This window comes from Apium graveolens, chromosome 6 (genome assembly GCF_009905375.1).
Source record: "Apium graveolens cultivar Ventura chromosome 6, ASM990537v1, whole genome shotgun sequence".
Lineage (NCBI taxonomy): Eukaryota > Viridiplantae > Streptophyta > Magnoliopsida > Apiales > Apiaceae > Apium > Apium graveolens.
Genome location: NC_133652.1, coordinates 152,222,303 through 152,250,284, shown reverse-complemented (window position 1 = coordinate 152,250,284; position 27,982 = coordinate 152,222,303). Strand labels below are relative to the sequence as shown.

Genomic DNA, 27,982 nt, shown 5'->3' with positions numbered 1-27,982 from the left:
CCCTCCCCCGCTTTTCTTTTAATTCCAATTATAATAACTTCTACTTACCATGAATGATACCAATATCCTTGCATTATTTGTAGCATTTTCCACAACTACGCGGTTATTTTACTTTGCTTGAGATCCCTCATCCTCATGCATACCACAAAAACAGGGGATTAACGTCCATCTTAACATTTACTAAAAAAGATAATGACCCTTTTTAGTATCACTTAATTAATAAATGTGTTACAAGTCATCTTTCTTCAGTAATGCATGTCATAGAAATGTCTTAATTTTTTTTTTGTTAAGGTTGTATTAAAATGTACTGTTTTCCACAATGTGCTGCACTCATACTGTTTAGTAATATTTGATTGATCCTTTTTCTCTTTGTGCTAATTAAAGAAGCTTCTTTTTTTTTTTAAATATTTGAATCTAATAGGTCTAGGCATTTGTTATCTTGGTATAAGCTTGAGTAGTAGTTTTTAATACTCTGTTGAAGCTTCCCTGTACTTTCTTTGACTGTTACATTAGATTTTGCTATATAAGTCACAAGTAGTTGGGGCAGTTTTGAGTTAAGAGCACTTATCAGGCATTCTTAAGCTCTATTAGTTAGCATCTCGCTCTGGTATCAACCCAAATCAAAGACCAACGCCTGCACAAAACTACAACTAGGCAATTCAGTTGTGCTTTGATGGTGAAGCGACATCTCGACCAGGGTGGTGCAGATGATTCTGAAATTGGTAAAAGGGAAACAAAGCGGCGACTTGCATCTCCAAAGTAACCATTCTCATTTCAATTAGGAACTTATAACTTTTAACTTCACATTTTCTTTTTGCATATACTTAATGCATGTGGTCGTATGATGTCTGTGCAGTGTTTTCAGAAATGTGATGAGTGGAATATCACTTCATGAATTTGTACCAAGACTGGAACCTTTTCTCCGCAGTGTGGTAAGATAGTATCACTTGATCTTAAATATCATACGCCTGAATCTGATGGTATTACTTTATAAACTTGTTTCCAAAATAATTGGACTAATTTATGCTGTGAAGTACATTTTGATATTTACCAAGTACCTTCCAAACAAAGATATGTGCTAAGACTTCCTTTTTTTTGTTGTTTCCAGGTGCAGGATGAGGTGAACTGTGCAATTAAACGGCTCTTTCCCTCGTCAACAAGGTCTGTCTTAACTCTTATATAATACTCCTATTAATTAAGACATCTCTAAATTTATTTAAATTTTAATGACAAATAAAGGTCGAGCCATGCTAAGTACGAAAACACCTAGCTAAATTCTTCTTCTGCCCTTTGCCTACAAGCTTCTCTTTTATTCAATCTAGACTCTTAAACCTTAGTTCCATGATTATATGTTTAAATCACAGTAGATCATCTAAAAGTTGTCTATTTTACAATTTGACAATATCTCTTTAATGTGGATATACTAAGCCAATGAATTGTTGATTTTCTGCAAGTGGCAAAGTGAGTTGTGAATCACTAGCAATGATTTTTGTGGAAGCCTTAGTTTTTTTTATATAATTTTTGCAGATCATCTGTTAACCAAATTGTGTCATCTGGTGCAAGTGCCTGGAAGTTGTTCTTTCACAGTAGGTTTTCCTCTACTTTGTTTACAAGCAGCAAGGTCCAATCTGAGGACTGTGAGCCTATTAAAATAGTCTTGGTGGACAGCAGTTCCAATGAGATAATCACATCTGGACCAATGTCTTCGATAAAGATCCAAATTGTGCCTCTTGATGGTGATTTTGTTTCTGGTGATGGAGAGAACTGGACAAAGAAGGAGTTTGATGCCTGTGTTATACGAGCAAGAGAAGGAAAAAGGCCATTGGTGACTGGGGATCTGACATTAACATTAAGGAATGGTGTTGCTGAGCTGGGTAACATCTGTTTTACTGATAATTCTAGCTGGATTAAAAGTAGGAAATTCAGATTAGGAGCAAGAATGCAAGGTATGCCTGACATTAGAGTACGAGAAGCAAAAAGTGAACCCTTCGTTGTAAAAGACCAACGTGGAGAGAGTAAGTTTCTTTACTCTACTATCATCTTTGTTTTACTCTTGAATCCACCTTCTTATTATGTGGACTGTGGTTATAACACTCTGCATCCTTTTTGTATAGCATATGTTGCTTCGTCATGTACCTTTTTCCTCTTGAGATGCTCATGTGGCAGTTTGGTCATAAAAAATTTAGATATAAATGACAACTGATGTTAAAATATGAACTAACTAGTACACTTGATCCAGCATACAAGAAGCACCGTCAACCATCATTGGCTGATGAAGTCTGGCGCTTGGAGAGAATAGCAAAAGATGGTGTCTTCCATGAACGATTGGCATCCGCTAGAATATTTACAGTGGAGGACCTCCTCCGTTTATATGTCACAAATCCCTCCTTGCTACGCAATGTAAGATAAATATCTTATATTTCTAAAATATTCAACTCATAAATGATTTAACCTGTATCAAAAAACGTTGTAGACATGTCTGCATAATCCCCATTCTGATTCCTACAGGTACTTGGTGATAGAATCTCTAACAGGACATGGGAAACAATCACTGGACATGCTATTAATTGCACTCTAGATGATAGAATTTATGTCTACCGTGGAGCTGCAGAAAAGGTTGTGCTCGTCTTTAATTCCATCTGGAAAGCTATTGGAGCAGTATTTGATGGCCAAAATATTCAGAACCTGGACAAACTCAATCACTTCCAGATGGTTTGTGCTCCTCGCCTGATTATATATTTTAGGCAAAATACCTTATTTTGAATGGCTCTTAGTGATTGATCTTTACTCTTGGTGTTATTTGGTATTAACTTAATTGTGTGATCAATTATTAAGACCCAAGTGGAGGGGACAGGGAAATTCTATAAAGGTCGTTTCTGTTGGTTAATATGCGACTCATCTGTACTAGTTCATTCAAATTTTTTTGCTGCGGTCTGATGAGCTTAAAGCTTTTGGTTGTGCAAGATCTTTTCACTGATCATATAACATCACCAGAGAGGGAGGGTCATTTTTAAAAACATTCGGTTTTACCCTTGTGACAACGGTCTTTATATGTTTTTATAAAATCTTTACCTGTTGAATTACACCTGGATTTTTAGGTGACGAAGGTGAGTCCTCACCTTATTAATGAGTCATTCAATTAGCAAGCTCACAAACAGGCAAAATCCTTATTCCAGAGTACCTTGTTTCAGTAAAAGTGTAGAATGAAGATGCAATTGGTCTCAATATTGAACAGGATATAAATAACATTAAATGCGGTTCACTTGTATATATTTTTCTTAAATTTAGAGCAAGGATATTTCTTGCAATTAGATACTGATTAACACTCACATTTGTTTGCAGCTTTTGGTGGAAAATTTAAAGCGGCATGCTTATAACAATTTGCATGAGCTAGTACTATATAATGACGAGTCTTTTGTAGGTTCCCCGCTGCTATTGTCCTGTCCTCAAGCAGAGATGTCAAACAGTCTTACTGTAGGTCAACAGCAAGTTAACACCTCAACTATCGATGAAGGTAAGCAGGCTGGCAATACTTTTTATTTTAAGTTTAAGTTTTGTAATTTTTATCTAATAAATTGTCCTTTCCTTTGTTCGAATTTCTGTATAATATTTATGAGCTATTTAAATATATTCACCTGGCAAATTACATAAAAACAAGTAGTAGTTTAATGGATCATAGCCCTGTAAGGACTTCCATATAGTGCAGGTTTTCCCAATTGTTACAGTCTTAATACATTTTACTACTCATAGTACAAAACAATCACATATACTTTGTCATTGCAAAAGATTTAAAATATCAATGGATATATTCAGTTGAAGTTAAAAGTTGAATCTTTAAGCGGTTTGTAGATTCTCTCCTCCATCATCAGTAATTCAGTATGTAGGATATGAAGGCAATAGAATGTCGTTATTTACTATTTCTCGTGTTCTAATTGTGTGTTCTTTTGGTGCCACAGGTCAACTGCCACTGCTTCCAGGTTTTGATTACATGGCAAGTTCATCAGTTACATTTGAATTTGACAATAATAGTCCATCAGATATTTCTCTGGCGCCTAATTGGCATTTAATGCAGGCATTTTCTCCTACAAGGGACAGTATTGGGACAACAGATCATTGCTATGGCACATACAGGGAAGGGTATAGTGCAGCTCCAAGTAGTTCTCTGGGGTCAGTCTTTACAAGTGGAAGTCTAGCTAACGATGACATATACTCGAGTGAAATGGCAATGTGGCAAGGGAACGAATATTTTCCTTCTCCAAGCAATCAATCAATTGACTTTGTTTCCTCCTATCTAGGTTTTCATGTTTCAAAAAATGGAAGACCAAGAACAAGGTGGTTTAAGCTTCGAGCTGCCTTGAAATGGGGTATATCAATTAGGCATGAGGTTGCTGCTAAAAGAATGGCAAGGCTTCTTTACTAGTTTCTAAGCTTGGTCACCTTCTCAAGTTTTCTGATAATTATCTTTGAAATGGTAGTTCAGTTCAGCCAAAAGGTTGCATATCTTTCAATTTTAGTTTTTCCCTCTGGCATCAAATGCAAAGAAGGGTTCTTGTTTGTAGTTAGACGTTAATTCTCAGTCTCCGGTGAAAGGTTGGTGTATTTATTTTTGTGATTCACTTAATGAAAATGAATTTCCAGTTCTCCAACTTTCTTTGCACTGGCATAATTCCGACACATCTTAGGATTCAAAAATATACTGAAATAATAATACTATACATAGACTGAACTCCGTAAAAAGGACAAGAAGTTTATATAATCTTTATAACCTTTATTTAAAAAACATGAACTGAAATGAAAATGTAATACAAGAGTTTTGCTTCAGCCTAACTACTCATCTCTACATGCAACTTAAATTACATTTTATTCCATACTTATTTCACTCTCTGGTTTGAAACAACTGGATACTCATTATAAGGAAACCAATGAAAAACCACCCATGTCATGGGGCTCTTGGCTGCAAACCTTAAGCAGAGATGCTACAGCACGCCTTCATAAATTATCATCAAGAATTGTGGACAACAACATCCCCTGAACAAACTCGCTTCTTCTTGTCCTCTCCTCGTGGTCTTTGACTGACAAGGGAGCTGACTGGACGATTCTATTACCAGAAATCAACATAACACAATTAGATGATTTCATGATAAATATGATACTTGCATGATATATGAAAGCTTCACATTCCACAGCAGCAACATACATTAAAGAATTTCTACCAAACATAAGACAACAGTTTCAAACTTTAAATCACATAAACAAGTGGCTGTATCAGATTTAATACAGGAGAATTCCTACCAAACCAAATTTCACATGCTTTTAAAAAAAAATTATATCCCCCAACCATGGGGATAACTGGACTGGACATGTATCATGGGTTATCGCTTATCAGTATCTAAGTAGTTCTCTAACATGTGTAACAACGTAGCTAAGTAGATTCTTTTACCTATATTAATAATTATATATATAAAAAGGTCCCTTAAACTACAAAGTCATACATCGAAGGTGTACCCATCTATATAAACAGCCACTTCAACTTATCTGAAAAAGGATTTATGAAATAAAACATTAAAAATATAGACTTGGGTGACTTCACCAAAGATAATCCACTACCCAATCGACTTCTCAACTACTAAGATTGCAACACATGAGAGGGGGGGGGGGAGAGAGGGGGAGAGAGAGAGAGAGAGAGAGAGAGAGAGAGAGGAGAACTTAATATGGATTGCAACATGTGTGTGTGTGTGAGGGAGAGAGACTTCTCAACTACTAATGAGAGAACTTTGTATGGATTGCAACACATGAGAGAGAGAGATTCTTTTTAACGAGGGAATCTGGTTGATGATTATAATAACATAAGATTTAAAAACCCGCACTTTAAACTTATTTAATGTAAAATTATCAAATAAACAAAATTGGGATCAAAATCAACATTAATATACTGATAGTAACTCTTACAACGGTTCTCCATCTTAAATTAAATGAACATATATAATAAAATATTCAAAAATTATGTATGGAGAATAAGTTTTGATGGGTTAGAGTTCTAATTTAAATTGTTCAGAAATGAATGGAAGAAAGAATAATAATAGTAGACATTTCCCCCAATAAAAGAGTACACATCTCATTCCATTCTCTCCCAATTTCATCCAATCCAACTGAGCGCAGCCCTACGGTATACTTAGTGATGTACCTAAAAATGAAGCCTGTTTCTCACCATTACATATGTCAATTACAAGGTAACCATAGGAGCTCAGTGAAGAAATTTTTACATCAGTTAAAGAAGTTATAATGTTGAGTTCGTTATATATGCAGTAATTTCAAAGATGCGGATAAGTACGGCCAATTGCTAGCCCCTTCACAAAGCAAAAACTAAACACCGGGCCTAGTACAATTTATATCCGAAAGACGTCCAGGTAGCAACACATATTGTTGGTGTGAAAACTGTAATGTTGTGATTGCAGTGTAGGGTCATAACAAGATATTCTAGTGACCTGACTATTTACCTGCAGTATCAAATTTAACTAGGATGACTGGTCAACAGATCCAAACTGCTGTTTCAAGTCAAGTTATTAAAGATGAAGACAGAACACATAGGAACATTCTTAATTTAATGTCAGCCCGTCAAACATTACAGGCACGAAATACAAACACACAGGCACGATTTATTCTCATGTGAACTATTACACCACTACTAGATGAAAAGATTTTACATTCATTAGTCTAGGACTACATATAGTACAATAATATAACATTTACAGGTTCCACCCGATGAGTCAACCAGTAGGAGAACGTGATTGGATTGGATTACCATTTTTCAATATTGTTGTGCTTTTAATTTCATCTCTTGAAAGTTGAAATTTATACATTACAATGTACAATATTTAGAGCAGAACACATAGATTATACAAGAGACCAAATTCTAGATTTGGCCTGAACATAATGCCAACAGACAACTTTGATAGTCACCAAAATCCTCCATAGAAATTTTCATTTTTTCAGTTAATAAATATTTGTTCTTTATGTACTTAAAACTTAAAACAAACCTTCCAACCACATTTTCTTGGTCAATTTAACTCCCCCCCTCCCATTTCTATACAATTTAAATCAATTATCAACAATATACACATTAGGCTAGCAATATATGAGAAGGGATGTTTAATATTTCCCAGCGGAATAGCAACAATGCAGTTACGTAGTTAAAATAAATGTTTCAACCACTTTGTAACAGTAAAGTAAATTGATAGGTGCAAAAACAAGCGTGAAACATACACTTATTCTTAAATAAAAATCTTCGGCACAGTAACAGTAAAGCATATTGATATATATATATATATACACAACACTTTACTCCAGTACAGTCCTAAAAGATATATTAGCCTCTCATTTTAAGAAAGCAGAAATGCAATTCATACCTTTCAGGAACACGGTCAGTTGTGCTTTTCTTGAGAGATATTGCTTCTGCTGAAGCGTGAGATTGACCACTCCCATAGTCATCAGCCATTGGCATAATAAAGGAAGAAAGCAATGGATCAGGTGCCACATTGGTTGAAGGGACTAGGTAGGAAGACCCTCCAAAAAGAGACTGCAAGTTTCCTTCTCGCAGCTCCCTCCTCAACAAAGTAAGCGTTGAATGTGATCCACCTTTACGCGATTTTCTCTTGCGCTGCATGTGAGTCTAGTTAAGAAATTCATGGCAAATATATTAATCCTCGATTTCGGCACGCAGCCAAATTTTATGAGAGAAAAAACAAAAGTTAATTCTGTAAAGGACTACAAAGTAAGAATATCACAACCATTGAGAGTCAAGGTATAATAGTTAGGCATAAGCAAACAACATGCTTAGTTATACAATAAACAAAGACTGAGAACAGACAAATAACCAATACAAGAACCAAGAAAATCTGAAGAAAAGGATATCTTAAATATATTTCCATGTTGCAATGTTATATGCGCTACCATGTCGACTCCCACCCTCATAGCACAAACCGGACATACCTGTAAAAGAGAAGATGCACCTATTAAAGAGCAGCCACGAAAAAGACAACAGAACTACAAAAGTACAGATGTTAAAAAGATTCTTGTACCAGCATATGTGCCAAATAAGGTAATCTAGAACAACCCACAACACTAAAAACCTCCAAAATTAAAGCTAATTGTTTGCTAAGCATCTCCCATAATCAATCTAAAAATGAATTCATGAATTTATTCGTGATCATATCTACGCTTACCGGAATAAATTAAATTTTTTTTTGGAAAAAACTACTAAAAATCAGCAATAAATAACATTATGCTTGTGTGTGTAAGCATGCACATATACACCTAGGGTCCTGTGTGTGGACCAATATTAAAGTCCAGTTTTAAAGATATGTGCATTACAAAAAGGTATAATAAAAATATAGAAACATATGAAATAGCTTTTCTCTTTTAAAGATAATTCACTTCTACAATTCAGGCAAGTTCAGCAATGTCTCTATAGGAAGAATTCTATTAGGAAGGTGTAAAATATTAGAACTAAATTTTACATAACATTGCTTCCACATAATGCTAAAATTCGTGTAAAAAGAGACATAACACATACGCTAGCTATTGCTTGAGAACTATTGGAATTTGGAGAGGAGAAAAGCAGGCAAAATGGTTGACACATTTCTCTGTTGCTTAAGTCAGTGCTCTAAGCAGCTACAGCTGTTGCGTCTTATATTTCACTTGTTGATGCACCAAAAAGACAATAGCATTTGATACACAAGCATAGATACAAATTACAACATTTATGTCTTACCACTCCAAAATACTTATCCCCCAAAAACACACACATAAATATTCAATTTTGGTTAGTTCATTCAATTGTCTTCAAATACCACAATACAAACTCTAAGCTAATTAAATTCTTAAAACTAATTAAAGAACTTTTAGAATTTATCATGGTCATAAAGTGATCATCAACATAAACAAGTGAAAAATGTAAAAGAAAGTACCCCATTCTTAGCCTCTACAGGATGCTCATCATCAATATGACAACACAAGCCCACAATATCAAAATATTCGGAACAAAACGGGCACGGATACTCATCCCTGATATCATCATCTGCCTCAATTTCTTCAAACCCCATAAACATATCTGCATAAAAATCAAAACTTTTATCTCACATATCACCAAAAATCAAGACTTTTTTCAATAAAAAGACAGATTCAAGATAATTAAAGCTTACCAGATCGAGACTGTAGAGCAGATTGGTATCTTTTAGAAGCTGAAGAAAGACGAGCGCTCCAAGAATCAGCGTCCATGGTTTGAAGATTAAAAGGGGGGGTTGAAAAAGATGAAATGTTTAGGGTTTGAAGGAGATGAAGAAATGATCTTTATGTGAAAATACAAAAAACCCAGAAAAAATAGAGGATTGTAGAGCAAGAAAAGATGTGGGTATTGATTAAAATTGTTGTTTGAGCAGTGAGAAATGGAGGAGGGAGAGGAGAGATGATAAGAAAAAAGGGCTTTCAGGTGAATTTTACCGAAACAAATTGAGACTTGTCTCATACACAGCTTTTTATATTTTTTCTTCATTTGTTGTAGTAGAGTTTCCTTACAATTACTTGGAGTATTTTGTTATATTCTTTTGTTTCTGTGTATTTATATTTTAGATTCGGCTTATCTATACATATTATATATTTTAAAAGAATTTAAATGAAATATAAAACATTTAAATATTTTCAAATTTATTTACAATTTTAAAAGGGACAAACATTTGGAATATTATTTAGTACTGATTTTGTGATTCCTCCTCGTCTAAATAAAATATTATCTTTTTATTCGTGAAATTTATATTAATACACAAGAGACTTTCATTTATAACTGAACATCAAATAACATAATAATAGTTCATCATTTGGGAATAATTTTAGGAATGATTTTTGAGATTTTAAAATTTTTATATAAAATTATACATTTGTAAAATAACCTCAAGCATTTTTATGAGTTATTATATTTTACAGAATAATTTTATTTTTATTTTAAATTCAATATTTTTGTTGTTTTAGAGTATATAAAAAAATCTTCAAATCTAAATTGAACTCCTATAATTTGAAAATCAATATCAAGTAACTTTTTTTAAATAATATAACTTCGATAATTCTTTGTCAAAAAAACTATCTTGTTTTTTGTTGATGCAGGAGTATAATTTTAATTTATCTTCTTTGGTAAGTAATAAGGAGTACATATTAATATTTAAACCACCATAGTGACCATACTGTGAAATGTGACCCAGAAATAACTACAAAAGGTGTCCCCCAAGTGGGACCCACAAAAGCAGCAAGGCTAAAATACAACCACCAAATTCACCCCTCCTTTTTTTCTTCTCCAACTCGGTTGTGACTCACCACCCATCCTCTAATCTCAACTCACTCCACTCTTCATCCCCTTCATCTCTGCTTTAATCACCATTTCATTCTTGTGTGGTTTTCGAATTTCATCAGATGGCGATGAGAAACAGAACATTATTGTTTAAAAAGTACAGAGATTCTTTAAAATCCGGCCGTTCTCCGGCGCCGTCGCCGTCCAGATCTGCCACCGGTCCGGTGATTGAAATGGCCACCACTTCTTTGATCAACCCTAATCGATCTTATGCTCCTCTCAGTACTGAGGATCCTGGAACTTCTAGGTACCAACAAACATTTCTGCTATTTTATATACATTTTTTCTGTTTCTATATTTATTTAATCTCTTTATTTCTCAATTTCTATCATTTAATTGATTTATTTCATGTTGTAATTTATTTGTTCAAATTGTTTGTATAGAATTGAAAAGTATGGATTAGGATTTAGGCCTATATGGTTGTTTTATTTGTTATGACTTGTGAGTGCTTCTTGGTTTCACAATGCGTACCAAAGGTGTCAACTTTCGAACTAGTGATTAGGATCAGGATTGTTTTTGAGTTGATCTTGGAGAAGTATTGATATTGTGTTTAGGGGTTTTTCGAATTGGTAACCATAATCATTTGCTTCATTTAGCAGTAGCACTATATTGTATACGTTTAAGTTGGTGCCGAGCTATTTAAGGTGCTCTACGCGCATCCTCAGGTATGCGCTCTAATTGGTCCATGCACATAGTAACATACTGGTACGATTTTTACAGGTTTTATCGATCACAGTTGCATTCTTTTTGTTAGTTAGACCACAAGATCATTTACGAAGATGGTGAGTATTTAGTATTGGATAATGTAGAACCAGCTTAATTGAATGGAAGTCAATAGAAGTATCATAAACAAACTAATTTCTTGGCATTAAGCTGTGTTTTTGCTCTGATGAATATGCACTTCCTATTCAAACTATTGGGATACCATACTTTAGCAAACTATAATTTCCTTAATATTCGTTTATTTTCTGATTGATCTGTTAGCTTAGTCTAGCTTCTAACATTACTCTTCTGCAGTAGAGGTGCAATTACAGTAGGTCTACCTCCAGCTTGGGTTGATTTGTCTGAAGAAATAGCAGTGAATGTGCAACGTGCACGAGGTAAAATGGGTGAGCTATCAAAAGCTCATGCCAAAGCGTTAATGCCATCGTTTGGAGATGGTAAAGAAGATCAGCATAGGATTGAGGCTCTTACTCAAGAGATAACAAGTCTTTTAAGAAAGTCAGAGAACAGATTACGCAAATTGTCTGCTGGTGGGCCTTCCGAGGATTCAAATATTAGAAAAAACGTGCAGGTACTACTTTCTGTATGTTATAGTACTGCGAACTATGTGTAGTTGACAATTGATTAAGCTTCCTGAATAAAGATGTTTCCACTAGCATAGGGCTTGATCAAAGATGCACTAGCATTTCTGCTTCATAAGATAGTTTTGATGAGTCCTCCCTCATTGTAGTCTTTGGTTTCCTTTAGTAGTAAAGTTTCATTTGCCTGTGTAGTGTGTGTGGACTGTGGAAGCAGTCATGTTGAGTTAAGACTTAAGAGTTTTGTCAACTTTCTTCATTCTCCTCCGTGGCAAAATTGTTGGCTAAAGTTTCTCTTATAATTTGTATTAAATATTTATATGTACCTTGCCAAAACCTGATGTATTTGATCAGCATTAAATAATTATTGGGGGTGAGGGATGTACCCATGTTCTTATACATCAAATCTATATAACAAAGTAAATTTAAAATGTTATTTTCTTTGTATAACCTTTTAAGATTCCTCTGTAGACGGACTATATGTAAACTTCTATAAATTATGAACAGCCCTAGAAAGTTTTGTTGCTTAGTGGAAATTGATAATTAATTCTGTTGTTATTTTGATGAGCTGCACTTGTTGCCTAGTAGAAATTGTGATAATTAATCCTGTTTCTATTCTGATGAGCTGCACTTATGCCCTAACATTTCTATGCCAGCGCTCTCTTGCCACTGACCTTCAGAACCTTTCAATGGAACTTCGCAAGAAACAGTCTACTTACTTAAAGCGCCTAAAGCAGCAAAAAGAGGTCTTAGTCGACTTTCCTTATTTATGAACAATGATTTTATTATTATGTGTCTTAAGAAATTGAGCTTATGGTGTAGGGTCCGGATGGGGTTGATCTAGAAATGAATTTGAATAGAAGTAAATCTGGAATGGAGGATGAGGATCTGGATGACATGGTACCCTTACTTCCTGCAATCATTCTATTTAATCTTTTAGTTCTTCCCTGCTGTTTATTTGCTTGTTGCATACAGTTATGCATATACAGAAAGTGGCAAAATTTTAAGAATGAATATAGTTCCACTGGATGTATGTCGTCGTATTCAGAAATACTAAAAAGTCTTATGTTTCTTCTTTTTTATCGTTTGTTCAACTTTTCTATTAAATAGAAAAAGATTATTTGTGTTAATGGTTGATTAGATCTCAAAGAAAAAGGATTTAAATTTGGTAGGCGATACAAAGAGAGAGCTTAAATGAAATTTTAAAAATATACGCAGTCATAGACACAACTAGGATTCTTCATATTATGAGCATTCAATATTCAGTTTGCCAGTGTACGTAATTAAGCTCTCCTTGTAAATGCCAAATTGGCTTATCGTTTATGCATTTCTTCCGGATAGGAATAGAGATTTATTTATTGTTGTAAATACATTGGCAATTGTGACAGATTCGCCTCTTCTACATGGTAGAAGTATCATCTGTCATATTTATTGCGTTGATGAATAAGTGGTCTTAGTAATAAACTAATCCCTCCAAAATTTGAGTCAGTAATAAAACAAAGATTATCCACTTTACCCACTTTTCGGTGAGCCCTTTAATTATTTCTGTTTTACCAAGTTACAGATATATATATTTATATGTATTAGCCACCAAAGGAAACACTCAATTCGTATGAGTCGATGTAGGAGTGATGACAGTGAGCTACTAGAAACGAGCATTCTGCTGACCATATACTGACTTCTATCATTCACTGACATTATGGATATATCGCTTATTGTTTCATGTGTTTTTAATCCAATCAAAAACTTTTAATGTGAACATTTTTTTTGTTTACTCGAGTACCTAAAATTTAACTTAATCACGTATAGCATAACTTATTTTATTTAATTATTACAGTTAGGGGGAGGTTCTGGTAGTTTAGAATTAGTTTCTGAACTGCTGAACAAGAAATAGATATTCCAATAACAAAATGGTTAACTAGCCCTTTCTTCTCCCGAGTCTTTCACTTATATTGTGCTTTTGTGGTTGTTCACTATATATATATATATATATATATATATATATATATATATATAATTTTATACCTATTTTATTGTAAATTTTTTAATATTCTATCGGCGTTTAGGAGGAGGGTCTTGACGTTTTTACGTTTCGATTAATACAATATTGTGTATTGGTGTTTAGGAGGAGGGGCGAGGGGCTTGACATTTTTACGTTTTGATTAATACAATATTGTGTATGTGCTTTTGCACATTCTTTTTGTTTGGATATTATTAAAAACTAAAAATGTGTATAGGTGTTCAATGAACATCAAATGGCTAGAGTAAAGAAAAGCGAAGCTTTTACCGCAGCAAGGGAGCAGGAGATTCAACAGGTAAGTGTAGAGTTGTACAATGTTTCTTGCTACCTTGATACCAGTTTCCTAATGACTGAAGATGTAAACAATTATACTCCCTCAATTTGCTCCTGCTAGGTTGCCGAATCAGTGGGTGAGCTTGCGCAAATTATGAAGGATTTGTCTGTGCTTGTTATTGACCAGGTTTGTGGCTTCATGTCCGATCTGATATGATTGTATCACCTACTCTAATGCATGTCCATTGACTAGATGTACCATCTCTTTACAGGGAACTATTGTTGATAGAATAGACTACAACATACAAAATGTTGCTGCTTCAGTGGAAGAGGGCTTTAAACAGCTGCAAAAGGTCCTCTCTTCCTCATCTTCGAATTGAATAAAACCTTTTGCTGATCTTCCCCTGGCTATTTTTCTACCTTTCTTAGTCTACTACTATTGTTTAACGTATCGTGTTCTGAACAAAATGAACTTGCAGGCGGAAAGAAGTCAGAAGAAAGGTGGTATGGTGAAGTGTGCTACAATACTTGTTATCATGTGTTTTGTAATGTTGGTCCTCCTCATTCTGAAGGAGATAATTCTTTGATTTTTCAACATGAATCTTGATTACAACCTCATTCTCTTTCATGCAACTTATACACACGCAAGATGCTGATTTACCTTGGTATAAGAAGTGAAGTGGCGTTTCAAACCACTGCAGATTTTTTACTTCCTGAAGAGTTTTGGTTTCTTTCTTTTATCCTTGTATAGGAGGGCTCATATTAGTTGGAGGACTATTGTTCCAGGGACATGTATAGAAAGTTAATACTACAATTGGTTTTATGGTATACTGGGGTAGCAGGATTTGCTTCTGTTCCCTGGGAAATTTTGTAATACAGTATTCATTTGGCCTCCTCTGTCATTGTTTTTGTATAATTTATGTATATGTACCAATTAATTTAACAAATAAAGTTTTTAGTTTCATGTTTCATCACATTAAACGCAAGCTTTCATAGCTCAGTTGGTTAGAGCACCCGTTTAGTAAGCGGGAGGTCTTGAGTTCAACTCTCAATGAAAGCATTTTGTTTTTTTTTTTTTTTTATTTCTACTTGGTTTCAAACTTTGGACTTTGTTGGCTTCCTACACACCCTCAGACCTATAGCAATGTATACGACTTCCAGTTCCAGATCCTTATTAATTAAAAATTTTGTATTTATCCTCACTTGTATGGATGGTCGTGTTATACAAAATGAATCCCACATGTCATATTCCTCGATCTAGGCAGCACAATTACATCGTCTTATTGTTGATCGACCTATACTTTGCATTCATTTCTGAAATGATGTGATTTGTGTGTAAAGAAAGTTGGAGCATATGAAATTCATTTTCATTATTCACCTGAATTACAAAGATAAATACACCAACCTCTCACTAAAGAGTTAAGACTGATTATATGAAGAAGAGCCCTTATAAATTGCAAGATAAAGAATTCATTCGAAACACATTTATCAGAAAACTGGACATGCTTAGAATTCACAATAAAGAAGGCCTTGCCACATCCTGCATAATTGATCATTTCAAGGCGAACTTGAAGCTTAAACCACTTTGCTCCTAGTCTTCCATTTTTAGAAACATTAGACCCTAGATCCGTGGAAGCAATATATCGATTGATTAATTGATTTAAGAAGGAAAATTCCGCTCCCTTGCCATTCCGCTCAAGTATATGTCATCATTAGCAAGACTTCCACTTGTCAAGACTAACCCCCCCACCTGGAGCTGCACTATACCCTTCCCTGTATATGCCATAGCAATAATCCCTTGTTGCAGGGGATAATAGTTGCATTGAAGGCTAATTAGGTGCCCCGGAGAAATATCTGATAGACTACTATTGTCCAATTCACATGTAGGTGATGAACTTGACATGTAAACATAACCTGAAACCATTGGCAGTTGACCTGTGCACTAAAAACACACACTTAAAACCAAGAAAGAGTAAACAACAACATTCTATTGCCTCCGTATCCTACATAATGATGATGAAGAAAATTACAAACTGCTCAAAACTTTATGATTTTGAACGTTGAACTTCAAATGAAAATGATCCATGCTATGTCAAATCTTCTGCAATGACAAAGTACATATATAATTCTCTTCCTCTGTACATTAGTAGTTTACGACCTGGAAGCCCATGCAGGGGTATGATCCATTAAACTACTCTTTTTTTTGCCAAGTACATATCTTTGAACATAGCAAAGCTATTATATTAAAATTTGGACAAACAGTCAAACACAAAAGGAAAGGACAATTTAATAGATAAAAATAAGTTACAAAACTGACAGTTAACATAACAAGGAGCCCTTAACAGCCAGCATACCTTCATCGGCAGTTGCGGTTTTAAATTCCGGTGAACCACAGTATAAAAGTTTGATATCTCTGCTTGCAAACTTGGCAACAGCATTGGGAAACCCATAAAACTTGACATCACTGCTTACGCTCTTCACCAGCATAACAATTTTACGAATTCCGGTACAAGGACATGAGCCACTGGATGGTCACAAAAAGCAGTTTAGAATTTGATTGCTGATTTCAATTTTTTGAATGGTGCTCAAAAGTTTTTAGGCTAAAACTAGTTTTCTCGTATGAACCAAAGCCTATAGAATACGTAACTGTAGTTATATTTCCGATCCTCGTTATAAGAAGAAAATTCCGAAAGTGAAAAAGGTTTACAAATTCATCTTACCTGCACTTCTTGTCTTCTGATCTTGACTCCAGCGCCCACAATTTCCAAGAGAGCCTCTGATCTAATGGAGAAAAGTTCATCATGGCCTAATCCATCTGGTGGGATAAGCAGGGCATTGAGGACAACAATTTTCTACCCCACATTTTCTTACCAAAATGATCAATTATAGCAGCAACTATCTGCCAACCTAAGCTATCCAACCTATATTGATCCAGGCAGTCCACATAGCAACACTTGTGTAGTCTTTTCCAAAAGACATCGAATCAAAAAGCCCCATACAAACATTGAAATACTGTCTTACTTCAGCATCTTAAATAACAGATAGTGTTACATAAACAATTAACCTGATACTGTATTGCGGAAATATGGACCTTTAATGATGTCAAGAACATGGTAATTCAAAGCCCCTGCTTCAACAAGCCCTGGAGTATCAATAATACGTAAAGTAAATTCAGAAACTGGATCTTTAGCATCAACGATATTCAATGCATATCTAGAGGAGTATCCATAACCATCACTGACTGTGGTTCTTGTGACTGCAAAAGCAATGGCTAACGTGTGAAAATTTAAACTGTATACTACAATAAATATCCAAGTTGTCAGAGTATAGGTCGAACCATTACTTGATAACAACCGACTTTCCCCCAATATGGCATTCAAAAGTTAAAGCTTTTCCAACACCACATTTTCCCATTACAAGGACTGTCAATGTGCTCACATTCTGATATCGAGGACAGCGGGCAATTTTTAATAGATAGAAGATATTAGATAATTAACAATTTATTTTGGTGGATTAGAAGAAAGCCAAGAATAGGTAAAACTGCACAAAAACATCTACCAGATAAACTATAAACCATATACATCATTGTTGACAAGAATATAGTCCTCCGCAATAATTGGAATCTAGACATTTCAGTTTTTCATGCTCTTAACACGTATCCAAGACTCATTTCCGCACACAAAAATGTAGAAGGCCGACACTATATTTTTCCTTATAGATATTTATGCACATATATAATTCATAATTCAAAAAACCAGCTGTATAATAAACATGATTGTCACTGCCAATTAATTTTACAACCAATAGTTCTAAAGCTCAAGGTAAATTAGTTGAGAAAACAGTAACCATGCTTCCATATGCACTATTGATCCTCACTTTTTCTTGGAGGGTGTCCCTTGAGATTTCTTGGTGTGCTTTCTTGACGTCTCATCAATCAAATCACTATATTTCTTCAATACGCGATCCTTCTCTTCAACTAAGCCCAACGTCTCATATGAATCAGCAATTTTCATCAAAACAGATTTTTGATAAATCTTACGATCATAAGCTTCCATACTTTTGGAAAGCTTCACAAGATTATCGAGCATGTTGTTTCGATAATAAACCCCTATCATAAGCTTACATAAGTTCCATGGCACTGAATGCATATCATGACCAACTTTCTCTACCCAAATCGCATGTGCTTCTTTCACTCTGTGGTCCATATCAAGTGCTCTTATCAATTGCCCATACGTATTCATCGTAGTCCCCTGACCCTTGCTCAACATCCATTTGATTACCTGAACAACCCTATGCCATTGTTGTTCTTTCTGGAGCGTAATTAAAACCTGCTTCAAATGTCCAATAGGGAACTCCCGTTCCCAAGCAGCCCACGAATCTAACGTCCCATAAACAGCTTCTTTACTGTCCTGGACATGAAGAAGTGTGTTCACCAAAAAGCTGAGCCTATCTTTTTTAGGCACATTCTTCCCTATTCTATGCTTAATATCCTTTCCTAAATTGTTAGACATAGCATTACCATTGGATCCATCATCACCATCTGATAACATTCTTCTGCTTCCGTTATTTAAGCCGGCATTTCTACCCTGTGTTATTGTACAGTAGCTCAGGTTTTGAGCTCCGACAAGCTCAAGTTGACTCACTAATTTCATCATTGCCACTGATCTCCACATTGTTCCAAACTGTCACAAAACAATGTTAATAGATATGAATACCACAATGAAACCAAACCAAATACCGAATCATTTCAAAATTACACGCACATTTTTGTAGCTCCATTTTTTCTTTAAAATGCTTGCTCCGTCAAAAGAATATTGATACAAACAATATTTAGAAATATGAGCAACATTAAAAGAATATCAATTTCTCAAGCATAAAATTGTAAATTATGAATTAATTACCTGTAAATTTTCGTTGAAAACAGATGTTGTGTCGGGTCGCCGGAGCTCCGACGGGTGATTGTAAACTGGGAAGACTTTATGTAATTTCTAGGGTTTTGTGAATTTTGGGCCTGTCGTGAATTTTGGGCATTGGATCTGTCTGAATTCGACTGTCCTTGTGTGTTGCAGGCCTGCTTCTAAATTCCGAATTTCACTCATTACTTGCATTTGCAAATGCTTTGTTGGTTGGATTTTTCATATTCAATTATTATTTATTACATTTACTCCCTCTTTTCAATCCATATTTTACACTTTTTATTTTCACGTTAATCTCGTTTTTTTATGTTGCAAAATTTTCCAAAAATAGTATTAATTTATAATATAAAAATTAATTAAATGTACTACTTTACTATAGTCACTTATACATTAAATACAAAAAATTGTAAAAAAAATTACAGAACTATACGTAATATGCACATTAAAATGTGTGTCAAACACTCTCTAAAAAATGTAAACAATTGAAAGGGACGGAGGGAGTATTTGATTGATCCCATTATTTTACTCGTTTTTCCTACTTTTCATCACTAATTTACACTTTTTTCTGAAATTTCATGCTCAAGCATAATATAAAGAATTAGTTGAGATGTAGGGACTTTTTTGCTAAGATAAATAAGAAGTTTTATAGAATTGATATTCTTAATTTATTTAAAATATTGGATTAGTAAAAAAAACTAATTCATATAGAAGTCTTAGAAATCGGTTAAATTTGTATGGGATTGAATTATCACTTTTTGATATCATTTATTTGTTTGGTTGAGTGTTATAACTAATACGTTTAATTGAATTTATTTGAGTCATTAATTTAAAATATTATCTTAATACACCCTACATTCCATCGAAAGTGCCGATTTATAAAATTTCAAACTTAAAACACAACAAATTTAACCGATTAATAATAATAATTATTATTACTCGAAAAAATATTATTCGGACGACAGAGGGTTCTAAAAGTGCATACTAGTACACGCCACTACACTTGACTCTATACATTTCGAGAGCTAACTCATGTCCAATGACTGACAGAGCTAAGGGGCTTCAATCCTTATTCTTTATCTCCATCTTCGCCCAGGCTAACTCGTCTTTATTTATTCAGGGGGAGGGTGGAGCCTCGAGAAGCAATGTTGAGCTGGAAATCCCTGACCCCTCTTTATTCTCTACAAGGTTCCAATCCTTCTTCAAAATAGGTGACGACGAGCGAGATAGGGATGTAAAAGATTAAAGACGAGAATTAAGAAGTAAGCTTACCTTCCATTTTTCATCATTTTTATAGAGGGGGTGGAGAAAGTGGACAAATTGGACTCGTATTTCCTAGTCGAAAAGATAGGTTTCTTTTTCCTCTCGCATTTCTCATCGAACAAATATAGGAAAAGAATCATCTAAAAACTGTTAGATATTGAATGTTATGAAAATTAACACAGGGGTGAATGCGTTTCTTAGATTTTTCTTTATTTTTAAGCTTTTTGTATTATGGTTGAACAAAGAAGATAAGATATGTAAAGATATTATGTTTCACAAAATCACACAAAACACACAATATCAAAAACTCACTTAATTATATTAATTAAGTTTGTCTTGCTACAAATCTGTGTTCTTGAAAATTAAGAACTCGACTTATATCTTGAGAGAATACAAGAAAATCTAGATCCGTTTATTACTTCTAAAATAAGGACCCGTGCATACTTTATAGACTAGCAACACGGGTTTACAAAATTTGCTTTAAATGTACTAAACCAATTTCTAAAGCAACCTTGTCTATTTCCTTTTCTCGTGTTAGCAAATCTGTGTAGAATCTTGCAGGTCTGTGACCACCCTTTATCCAGTGAATCTTGACCCTTGATCTTGTATTCTTCAAACTACTCTATAGACTTTCCAATTAATTAAATGAATTATTTGTTGACTGGTAATCTTGAATCTTGAATTTGTCTGTATTTTGAATTTGAGATAGTATGTCGAGATCTCCTTTTGTTCTATAGAGAAGTGACGTATTGATAAGTATAATGACTTATCGATATCTTGAGTTCTCTATAGGTATAATTGACTTGTCGAAGTCTCCAGTTCTTTACATGTGAAATGACTTATCAATATCTCTGAGATCTTCACATGTAAAAATGACTCGTCGATATCTCTGAGATCTCTATATGATAAATTGACTTATCGATATCTCCAGATCTCTGTATCTTCATTTGACTTATCGATATCTCTAATATCTCTAATGCAGAAATGACTATAAGTCATTTTGGACTTCTCTACAGGTCATTTTGGACTTCTCGAATGACTTCTCGATATACCTTGATCCGTGACTTGTTGATATCTTGACTTAGAATATTTTTCATAGAACAACATTATTCAACTCCAAGCTTCTACATCTTTTCTCTAATGCATGATCATGACTTGAGCTTCTTCCAGAGTTTATTCCTTAGCTTTAAACTGTTCATAGAAAAATCATCCAGTCTAATCTATTAAATATTTTTACAGACTCATGGAATACAATTACAGAATAAAAATATTGATTATCATACAACTTAATCGTAGGGATGTCAATATGACTTAGTCTTGTTATTATGCAGACATGTCTTGCACAACAATCTCCCCCCATTTGTGAGAAGATTGTTTATCACAAATTCATACCTGATAACAAGACTAACCCCAAGCTAAAATCAAATACAATAAATTGATAGATTAAATAAGAATTACATTTTTTATACATTGATCAATTACATCAGTTTAAAGTTACAAACATCAGGTGAATTTTTCATAACCAGGTTCTTTCCTAATGAGGTCCTTAAGATTTACTAGAACTTAAAGTTCTTCAATAATTTTTTTCCCTCTTAAGGCTTCCACTAGTTTGAGCCATTATTCCAATGAGTAATTGTTGAGATAATTAACCTTGAATCTTGAAAATCTGCCAACTTGAATATTCAGAAAATGTCCATCTTTTGAAATTCTACTCAACCCCATTTCCTTGAGTTTATTTGATCTTTGTTCAAACATCTCAATCTCCTTGGAATATTTCATTTCTCTTTCTTCCCTCTCAGCCTTTATCCTTCCATGCCTTATATCCCTTTCTCTCAACCTTTCAGACATTACAACCTTTCACATTCTTGTGCTATAATTATTATCCTTCATCAAACTTATCACTCTCTTCAATTCTGTGGTTGAAAATATTTCCATTACTTCTCTTTTTAGCAAAATGAAGGAGCCATCCAAGTAGTAGATTCTGACTTCTCTTAGAGAGACAACCTAAACTTTGACTATCTCTTCAGCTAGTTGTTGGTGATAGTCATCGTCTGTTATGCTTCCAGTTATAGGTAGAAAATCAGCTTGATTGAAGCAGTTCCAGATAGCATAAACATTATCTTGAATTTTTTTTGGTTTTCTCCCAACAGTTTAGAAGTGAATCTTGATTGGAGGCTTGAATGAAGGTAGATTTGGGATTTTCTTTAAAGAGACATGACTGGTTATGATTGGTATTTTGAGTAAGGAATTTGTAGTTTGTTTGTAAAGGTATTTGGGCTTTGAGGTTGGAGTTTGTTGAGTGTTTGATTGGCTAGGTTTGAGGGTTTGAGTTAGAGTTTGTGGAATTTGGATTCCTTGGATATTTTGTTGAATTGCTACCCCTTCTCCATATTTTCTCCTCCTCTTATTGTCATCCATTCCCTTCTTTTCTTCTTTCCCCTTTTTCTTATCATCCCCCTTGCTGTCAGTTGCTTTGCTAGATTAACTTGGATTTGAGCCAGAAGGTTTTTGTTCATCTTTCTTCTGCTCATCATCATCCAAGTCATCTTTAGTATTGATTTGAGTCTTGGGCAACATGGTTTTAGCATTTATCAGATATCTGTTCAGAATCTTGAGAATCTCCTCATCTTCAATAGTCTTCATCTTCTTTGTCTTCAGGTCAGTCACAATGTCATGATCAATCTTAAGTTACCCATAATACAATATTTAGGAATCATGAACTATTTGCATTTTCTGGTTGTAGAGCAGATGTAGGTCACCCCTTACTTGGTTGAAGATAGGCTTCAGGAAATGCAACAATTTGTACATTTTTAAGCTCTCCAAGTAGTTGAGCGTCCTCTGGAATCACCTTGTTGACTTTCTCAATGATGACATCCAGCTCAAATGCTCTCTTGGATTGAATATTTGAGAGATATATTTGCATACACCTGTCTATACCACAGTCATTGACATTGGCAACAATCCTCTTTTCTCTAAAATTTTCATTTATCACTAACATCGCTCTTAGAAAGTTTATGTTTTTAACCAAGGCCCTTTTGTATGTGATGTAGTTTTTATTTAGAGAAACTCTTAGTGCTATAATAAATTCATTGAACCCCTTGTCAAGGCAAGGTCCTTCTCCAACCAACTGAAGTCTGTCTTTACCAACATCATGTGTATCTTGAGTGGTTTGGCTTGTAGATTTTAGCTTGGTCACCATCTCCCCCTTAGTCTAGTTAGCAGGCATAGAGATTGAAGGTAGAGGAATATGAGATCTTACAAATTTGGATATTTCGGCAGAGGTACATTTAAGGCCCCCATGATAGCTCCCAAAGAAACTGTGTTTTGCATTTGGAAATGCTTATGGAAATCTACCAAGGACTTAATGTCCTGTTGTTGAGATTGAACCAAAGTGGTGAGAGCACTGACTTGAGCTGAAAGAGAATCATTTGAAGCTTGAAGAGATGAGAGTTTTTCTTGAAGAGACTGGATTTACAGATCTGTGGATGTAGAAATTGGTTGTTGTGAACTAGATGCTGCCAAAGTACCAACAAAATTCTGCACAACATTCTTGACATCCTCTATGACCAAGGTTGAAGGTTCAAACCTAGCTTTGTATAGTTGATCCAGCTTGATCTTTGAGTCATTATTCTGAGTGGTTTGGTTCTGGATCACCTCATGCAAAGATTTAAAAGATTCTCTCAACTTATACATATTTTCTTACACTAGAGTGAGAGAGAGAGGGATTGAAGTCTATTAGAAAACTTGTTAAACCTGGTCTTGATGTCTTGAAATGTTGGCATCATTCATCAATATTGTCATTGACCAATTTCTTTATTGCAACTTAATGCTTGCCCAACGTATTTTCTATAGCTCTTCCAATATGATGAAAAGCCTTGAATTGTGCTTTATACACCTCTCTCATAGCATCATATACTTCTTGGGGAGTGAGGACCTTAGCATTGCTTCCCAAAATGATCACATAAAAAATTCTTCTCTAAACTTTGCTAAGGCCTCCTCCATAGTTGTGGTAAAGTCCTTGGAAAGCCATGCATCCATATTACCATCTGCTTCATTTGAAATTTCCTCTTATTGCTCTTCAACATCCTCCTTGTAAGAAAGTAGTATTTTTTTATAGTCTTAGTTTGAAATATCTATAGTGAGGAGTTGTTCGGTGATATTGGCCAGGCCTGCAAGTTGCTCAACCAAGAGGTTATTAGTAGTTGTAGGTTGGCTTGAGCATCTTGCAGCCATTGAGCTATGAGGTGAGAAGGTTGATTTGAAGTGTTTGGGTTTGGTGTTTGGTGAGATGTGTTTGAGGTAGATGGTATGGAGGTAGGAACATCACTTGTGACAGAAGTCACATTTGTAATCACAATTGGAATTGTGATTGTGATAGTGTATTTTTCACCAATAATGGGAACCTTCGTTTGAATTGGAGGGGATTTGACCAAGTTACTGTCATGTACCATGGTCTCAAACCCTTGTTCTTCTTGCAAAAAACTGGAACTTGAATGTGTTATACTTGCCTCCCCAATAGCCAGATCATTGGCAAATATACTCCTAGCTTCAATTGATAATGCAATTTCAATCGGGATTTTGAGGTAGTTGTCCTTGCTAGAGTATCTTGCACAGGGTCTTCAGTTAAAACTGATGAAACCCCTGTGTTTGTGTTTGTGTTTGTGTCATCAAGGTCTACCCCAACATGTACCCTTTCACAATCTGAATGTAGTGTCTGGTTGGTGATCACAGTTTCTTGAACAATGTCACTTGATTTTGGTAAAACTTGAGATGAGGATTCAAGTTTTTCATTATAAGAAGAAGAAATTTGTGAAATGAGATTTGTGAGATCAGAATTGAGTGTTGGCAACTCCCCCTGGGTAAATGAGGGAGTTTCAAATGATGTGCTCTCTTGGTGTGTGCCAACCAATTTCTTCTATCACCAACTTGAGAGTGCTCAAGTTGGGATGTAGACTCTTTACATATTGTATTTGGGAGAATGCTTGATTCAATAGAGACACCTTATTGAGAAGATGTCTCTTGAATCTGTTTATTTCCCTCTATTACAACTGCATCCTTTTATGAAGATGCAGAAGTGGTTACTTGAGTGGTCAACTCAACTTTATTTGTCTTATTTGGCTTTCCGACCAGGTTAGACTCTAATTGTGTTTGTTCCTCACCAATCTTAGCAATTACAGTTAAGGGTGCATTTTTTATCTTCTTTTTACTCACTCCACCCTGTTGAGAGGATGAAGTGGTTGGTTCCCTAGGTTCTAATGGTAATGAAGAAGTGGTCTCAGTTGTGTTTATACTTCCACATGTACAGGAGCCATAAATGTACTAGATATGACATTAGACCACATATCAGGCATAGGATAAGAATAGGTTCTAAATCTCTCCAACATAAAGTTAGTGATATTTAGACCTACCTTCACCTTATTTTTTGTAATTAGTGACCCAAATAAAATTTTGGACACTTGCTTACAATTGCCTATTTTAGTTCTATCAATACCATCAAGTAAATATATGTCTGCAACTTTATAATTTAAAGTAGATATAATAAACCTACAAAAGAAAATTTTCTTACCTCAGTTTGCCAATGGCATTGTGAGCCTAGTGCTGAAGGATCAATAGTCCCACATTAATGTGCCTGTTGTGAGCTATGGAGAACACCAACTTTTGCACCACAATGGATATATTGTCATACCCAGTCTTTCTACAAGTAAAGGCTCTAACAATTGAATTAAACAGGAAAGACCATTCCCTCCTGAGATGCTTTTTGTTCAAGCTGGCAAGGTTGATCTTCTCACTGTAGTTTATGAAATCCATCAACTCAGCTAGCTCATGTTGAGTTGGTACCTCCACCATGCTGTCTGTAGGGATGACCAATGCTTTGTTGACATCATTAACATCAAATTCCACTTGTTGACCCTGAATTGAACAGCTTACCACCAAGGACACTGCTTGATTCTCATGCACAACAGTGTTAACCACAGCTGAGTTCCAAAACTCATTGAGCACGTCCCCAAGTACAAGATATGATTAGTAGTCAAGGCACCTGCAAAATAAGACTCAGAGAAAAACTTAACAAAACTCTTGAAGCTATCAGGAGCTTGGTTAGCATTAGTGAAAGCTAGGTAGTTGGTAACATTGTTTGAGATAACAACTCTAACATTGTTTGCAGCTATAGTAAGTGTATGAGTTTAAATGGGTAAGAAATTTGAGAAAGAAAGAACTTGAAATGAGTGATATATTGTAAGCGTAAAGAGGGGTTATGAAAGGATATCTTCGATATATTATTTATTTTGGTATTTGTATGATTAAACATAAAATTAAGAACACATAGATCCTCTCCATTAGGACATGAATTTAATTGATCCAAATCAAAGTCAAAAAGTCAAACTAGCAAAATTATTTCTGTCAAGCATATAAAAGAGATACTCCAGTTTTACAAAATATCAAAATTATATCTTTATGGAATATATCTCTAAGGCAATATGATCAAAGAAGAAACAGCAAGATATGATATTTCTTAGATCTGTGTTACAACAGGAATATGGCAACAAGCTCGAATAAGGAATATATTAGAAATATTTTTTAGACGTCTCGTGCCATATCAAAAATATTTTACTCTTCGCTCCAAAATATATCTCTACATATATCAAAAGAGTTTTTATTCAAAGTTTATTAATATTCATGGTTGTACTATTAATATCCAGTTCTGCAACTCATCAATGTATACTTACAGTAATGTTCTCCCGTTTCGTGATATCAATATTTATTGGAGAAAATTATTTAAAAATACTCAAACACATTTCCTATCATCCAAATATATTTTATATATCAGGAAATATATTTTAAGTATTTATTCAAGTCAAAACTTTGGTCAAAAGATCCATCTCCTTCATTTCAAGACCAATCATATTTTTACTCGGAAGAAAAGAATGACAGAATAATTTCATTTTAAATAAAATACTTCCACATGCTAGAATGACTTGAAATTTGGTATGGATCATTTAAATGGTATATTATAAGTATGGTAAAAATTTCGTAATATTTAGAGAATTTTTATCTGGGCACAAAAATTGAGGCAGCTGGTCCCACAGTTGACCACGTTTGACCTAGCTACCATTGAACAAGGTTGACCAAAACTTGCAGGACATCATTTTATATTATTTAAGTAATTATCATATTTTTTATGATATTTATTTAGAAGTTTTTAAGGTGGTCATAGTTAATGGTGTTTAATCCTTAATCAAGTGATTGAACAATGATTAAAAGAAAAAGGAAAATATATATTTATTCAAATATGTCAGCTGAGTTTTTGAACCCATAAAGTTGTTTGTCTCATACAACAATTTTCAAAGAAACACACTTTGCTTTCTATGTCATCAATCCAAGTGACATACATCATCCATAATCCATTTTCCTCAAATCTCCACCATTCAATCCACCCAACTTCTCCTATAAATAAATCCCCACCCAACCCATTTTCTTCAAGCAAAAGAGCAACAAAGTTGCTGGGATTTTTTCAAGAAGTGCTTCTCTTCATCTCTTTCAAATTCTATACACACACTTCTTCTCAAAAACCTTCTCTCTCTTCTATATACTTACATATATACAAGGTTTTTGAAACCCAAGCTTAGATTCACCCAAACAAGCTTTATCCCACCATGTGAGCTCAACCACTACCACTTCCCGGCCTCCCGAAGGGCTGCCCAAGTTCGACCAAAGTGCCAAAATCTAGCCGAACCTCCGGCGAATTTTTCCGATGAACTTTTTCGACCGTTCTTCAAAAGTGGTAACTTTTAACTTCTTATTTGAGTTCTTTTTATTT

At 34.6% G+C, this 27,982-nt stretch overlaps 4 protein-coding genes and 1 non-coding gene across 12 annotated transcripts; 3 read left to right on the top strand and 2 right to left on the bottom strand.

The window, feature by feature from the left end:
* Positions 1–402: 402 nt before the first annotated feature.
* On the top strand, positions 403–4,646 carry LOC141664306 (calmodulin-binding protein 60 B-like). Of its 2 annotated transcripts, XM_074470225.1 has the most exons (9): positions 403–759; positions 857–932; positions 1,109–1,161; positions 1,528–2,015; positions 2,240–2,400; positions 2,509–2,712; positions 3,343–3,514; positions 3,957–3,991; positions 4,073–4,646. In XM_074470225.1, the coding sequence occupies exons 1-9, from the start codon at positions 674–676 to the stop codon at positions 4,418–4,420; spliced, it is 1,623 nt and encodes a 540-aa protein (XP_074326326.1). In that variant the 5' UTR covers positions 403–673; the 3' UTR covers positions 4,421–4,646. The 2 variants fall into 2 exon arrangements, with proteins under 2 accessions (XP_074326326.1, XP_074326325.1); XM_074470224.1 differs by having other exon boundaries at positions 3,957–4,646.
* An 81-nt stretch (positions 4,647–4,727) lies between these two features.
* LOC141664307 (protein DEHYDRATION-INDUCED 19 homolog 3-like) lies at positions 4,728–9,522 on the bottom strand. Its single transcript, XM_074470226.1, has 5 exons — positions 9,201–9,522; positions 8,967–9,109; positions 7,912–7,989; positions 7,407–7,663; positions 4,728–5,098 (listed from the first exon to the last, which is right to left on the bottom strand). Exons 1-5 carry the CDS (start codon positions 9,274–9,276, stop codon positions 4,990–4,992), a joined length of 663 nt encoding a protein of 220 aa, XP_074326327.1. The 5' UTR covers positions 9,277–9,522; the 3' UTR covers positions 4,728–4,989.
* Positions 9,523–10,244: 722 nt separating this feature from the next.
* Positions 10,245–14,961, top strand: LOC141668350 (syntaxin-43-like). Of its 2 annotated transcripts, none has more exons than XM_074475203.1 (8): positions 10,245–10,643; positions 11,417–11,690; positions 12,354–12,443; positions 12,520–12,597; positions 13,935–14,012; positions 14,112–14,177; positions 14,263–14,343; positions 14,470–14,961. In XM_074475203.1, the coding sequence occupies exons 1-8, from the start codon at positions 10,459–10,461 to the stop codon at positions 14,575–14,577; spliced, it is 960 nt and encodes a 319-aa protein (XP_074331304.1). In that variant the 5' UTR covers positions 10,245–10,458; the 3' UTR covers positions 14,578–14,961. The 2 variants fall into 2 exon arrangements, with proteins under 2 accessions (XP_074331304.1, XP_074331303.1); XM_074475202.1 differs by having other exon boundaries at positions 10,247–10,643; positions 11,414–11,690.
* Positions 14,962–14,976: 15 nt separating this feature from the next.
* TRNAT-AGU (transfer RNA threonine (anticodon AGU)) lies at positions 14,977–15,050 on the top strand. The gene has a single exon. It is a non-coding gene; the product is annotated as a tRNA-Thr (tRNA).
* Positions 15,051–15,374: 324 nt separating this feature from the next.
* On the bottom strand, positions 15,375–19,085 carry LOC141668971 (pentatricopeptide repeat-containing protein At4g18975, chloroplastic-like). 6 transcript variants are annotated; one of them, XR_012553293.1, is made up of 5 exons: positions 18,892–19,085; positions 17,867–18,672; positions 16,711–17,132; positions 16,345–16,514; positions 15,375–15,932 (listed from the first exon to the last, which is right to left on the bottom strand). XR_012553293.1 is itself a non-coding variant. In XM_074476037.1 (3 exons), the coding sequence occupies exons 2-3, from the start codon at positions 18,661–18,663 to the stop codon at positions 17,225–17,227; spliced, it is 819 nt and encodes a 272-aa protein (XP_074332138.1). In that variant the 5' UTR covers positions 18,664–18,672; positions 18,892–19,085; the 3' UTR covers positions 17,210–17,224. The 6 variants fall into 6 exon arrangements, 2 of the variants coding, with proteins under 2 accessions (XP_074332138.1, XP_074332139.1); XR_012553292.1 differs by having other exon boundaries at positions 15,375–15,925; XR_012553291.1 differs by having other exon boundaries at positions 15,375–16,514.
* Positions 19,086–27,982: the final 8,897 nt, after the last annotated feature.

Excerpts from the sequence above, each read along its gene's own strand:
- LOC141668350 (XM_074475202.1), top strand. The coding sequence starts at position 10,459 with ATGGCGATGAGAAACAGAACATTATTGTTTAAAAAGTACAGAGATTCT. Across the intron at positions 10,644-11,413 it reads GAGGATCCTGGAACTTCTAG|TAGAGGTGCAATTACAGTAG; the intron begins GTACCAACAAAC and ends ACTCTTCTGCAG. Across the intron at positions 11,691-12,353 it reads ATATTAGAAAAAACGTGCAG|CGCTCTCTTGCCACTGACCT; the intron begins GTACTACTTTCT and ends TTTCTATGCCAG.
- LOC141664306 (XM_074470224.1), top strand. The coding sequence starts at position 674 with ATGGTGAAGCGACATCTCGACCAGGGTGGTGCAGATGATTCTGAAATT. Across the intron at positions 760-856 it reads CGGCGACTTGCATCTCCAAA|TGTTTTCAGAAATGTGATGA; the intron begins GTAACCATTCTC and ends ATGTCTGTGCAG. Across the intron at positions 3,515-3,956 it reads CACCTCAACTATCGATGAAG|GTCAACTGCCACTGCTTCCA; the intron begins GTAAGCAGGCTG and ends TTGGTGCCACAG.
- LOC141668971 (XM_074476037.1), bottom strand. The coding sequence starts at position 18,663 with ATGTGGAGATCAGTGGCAATGATGAAATTAGTGAGTCAACTTGAGCTT. Across the intron at positions 17,247-17,866 it reads GGGACACCCTCCAAGAAAAA|TCACAAGAACCACAGTCAGT; the intron begins GTGAGGATCAAT and ends TTGCTTTTGCAG.
- LOC141664307 (XM_074470226.1), bottom strand. The coding sequence starts at position 9,276 with ATGGACGCTGATTCTTGGAGCGCTCGTCTTTCTTCAGCTTCTAAAAGA. Across the intron at positions 7,664-7,911 it reads AACATGGAAATATATTTAAG|ATGCAGCGCAAGAGAAAATC; the intron begins ATATCCTTTTCT and ends AACTAGACTCAC. Across the intron at positions 5,099-7,406 it reads ACTGACCGTGTTCCTGAAAG|AATCGTCCAGTCAGCTCCCT; the intron begins GTATGAATTGCA and ends TTCTGGTAATAG.